Raw genomic sequence first — 2,683 nt, 5'->3', positions numbered from 1 at the left:
ACTGATTTAGTTAACAAACACATTTTATTTATTGAATAGTTGAAACGCGAATGGCCAATAGATCCACTGCAGAACTTGCAGAATTATGTGCGATAGCAAACAGGTACATGAAATTCCTAACCAAGTATCCCTCCTTAACGGCCGAGTCACACTATTCGAAGCCAGTTAAACATTCAGTTATCAAGAGATTTACTACTTAAATTGTCCTTCTAATTTCCAAGTCTGGGCGAATTCATTTCGTCAAATATAAAATCGCTCAAACAAAACTCGATTTTTTGGCGAAACTTTGAGCTGGTAAGACATAAAACTCACTTAAACCGTATCATTAGAACTGTTTGCACCTGTGTAGACAATTATTCGACTATTGCATGTTGGTTTTTTCTTTTTTTTTTTTGCAAATTTTCTTCCTTTGAATTTCATAATATACTTTAAAATTTTCCACGTCTACCTGCTAAATAAAATTAGAGGTAAATTTTATTAAAACTCCCTTTACATTTTTCTTGCTTTCGTTAGTTACCTACTGTTATATATTTGTACAAAGACTTACGGCACATCTGTAATTTGGAAACCTTCTTATATTTCGTAATTTCCTTTAATTCATGAATCTTCTAATGTTTTATAGAGTGGACTTATGAATTTCCACGCATTCAGTTACCTCTCCATTAAGGTGGCAGTCTTAATGTCCTTCCGTCTTCTTGAAAAACTATAAAAATGGTTACGTAATGGAGTTTGCAGTACCATAACTAAGTAAACCATAAGAGCAACAACATTCGGTTCAAAACTAATCTTTTTTTTTTAATATAGACACTATTAATCGTTTCGATTTAATTCAAGCGGATGATTGTGAGAGGTTGTTATTATCTGCGAAGGACATGGAGCTAGTGGAAATTCCATATCCGCCATATTGTGCTGAGTCTTTGCAACCTGTTATTGAAGATTCCGGGAGTATAGAAGTAGCATGTTCAACAACACCAGTTTTTGAACAGAGTGTCATGCAGAATTTTTCCGAGCGCGCTGAACATCACGAAGGGGGCGAATATATTTGCGCATTATGTTATTTATCCCATTCGCCCCCTGTGAATGAGATTCCAGATTCTCAACAGACGCATAATGAAATTATTCTAAATACAATGAGACAAGATAACTCCCGTTCGCTCGTTGCAACGACCTGGTCGTCATCAGGAACTGGAATAATGCGCAGGCGCTCGTCTTCTTCATATTATCCACTTGAAGCTCACTCCGTGAAAGTCAATAAATTCTACGATCATCGAATTTCGAGTTACGGCATGGGTCAATCTATGGCAGGCGGCCGAGTTGGGCATCTGCAGTCGCATGTTTCATACACAACGGGCCGAAACGGTGCGTTAGAACATTTTAGGGAACGCTACAATACTTTTAGCAATAATAATCGTAATGCCGGTTGTACGTCTTTACCGAGAATAAATTTGTTACCAAAAACCATCTTCGACTTGAACTATAACAATTCCGACACAGCCTGCACAAGAAGTACGTTTTTACCGAGAATACTTTTGCCACCAACAGCCACTTTCGCCGAAAAACAAACGGAATGTTCGTCTACTCCGTCAAGCGAACGTGAACATCAATGTGAAAGTTACGCCGAGGACTCATTATCGCTGAAACGCGCTACACGCAGCCCCGTACCTAACGCAGCCACTAAGGGAATCTTAAAAGTCAGCGCCATTAAATTACCGGACGATCACTTCAAATGTCTTCTTTGCAGCAAATTATTTAATAAGTCTTATAGCTTGAAGCAACATATCGACATTGCTCATTCCGGCAACCGCCTGCATCGTTGCTCTGCGTGTGGCAAGCGCTTTAAAACCGAAGAAGAAAAGGAAGTGCATTCGGCACTTCATATGACGGCCGACAAGAGATACAAATGTTCAGAATGTACGAGAGAATATCATCACAGAAGCGATCTTAACCGACACATTAAAGAAAAGCATAACGAAAAGCCCTTAGGATGTCATTTATGTCAAAGAAGATACTACCGGAAAGATCAGTTGAACAAACATGTTCTAACACATTTGATTCCGAAACGAAGAGGGCGACCACCGCTTAATATCGATCCAGCAGTCGAAAAGCTTCCATCTTAAGTCCACATGAAGAGGATCATTATATATTATAATTATTTTTTTCCTAAATTGTTTACATATTTCTTTATTAAGTTGTTTGTTTTATATTTTCCTTTATTAGCCAGTGGCTATTTACCATAATTAAACTTAACATTAACTTATGGGCAAATTTAAAATTAAACTTAAAACATTAAAAGCTGTTAGACGAAGCTACGACGAAACCTTTACCAATCGTAACTCGACCGCATATGCTACCCACATTAGATAATTTCGTTTTGCTCGTTGGCGCCAAACTCCTCATATCAAATATCATATATGTATATATCATATATGTATATATATATATAATATTATTATTATTATTGACATTCGTCGCCGACATGTGTTCTGAGTAGTGCGTGGTTTCTTTTCGTCTGCGATTTTTTAATGGTTTTGGCGTATTGGCGTGTATTTGGCTTATGTCTTTTCAGTCTCTTTGCTAAGCCGTTTATCGCGGGGTACTCAACACAAAAACAAAATTAAGAGAAAAATTAAAAATATTGAAAACCACACAATTAACATTTTCCATTATTTAGTAGTGTCCAATC

The 2,683-nt window shown here is 37.1% G+C and overlaps 1 protein-coding gene across 1 annotated transcript; it reads left to right on the top strand.

Moving 5' to 3' along the window:
• Positions 1-872: 872 nt before the first annotated feature.
• Positions 873-2,117, top strand: LOC119633603 (zinc finger protein Xfin-like). The gene has a single exon (XM_038027220.1). The coding sequence runs from the start codon at positions 873-875 to the stop codon at positions 2,115-2,117; it is 1,245 nt and encodes a 414-aa protein (XP_037883148.1).
• Positions 2,118-2,683: the final 566 nt, after the last annotated feature.

The sequence above is a fragment of the Glossina fuscipes genome, unplaced genomic scaffold, assembly GCF_014805625.2.
Source record: "Glossina fuscipes isolate IAEA_lab_2018 unplaced genomic scaffold, Yale_Gfus_2 2, whole genome shotgun sequence".
NCBI classification, from domain to species: domain Eukaryota; kingdom Metazoa; phylum Arthropoda; class Insecta; order Diptera; family Glossinidae; genus Glossina; species Glossina fuscipes.
The sequence above is the reverse complement of the archived record's forward strand: the minus strand, read 5'-3'. Positions and strand labels throughout refer to the sequence as shown.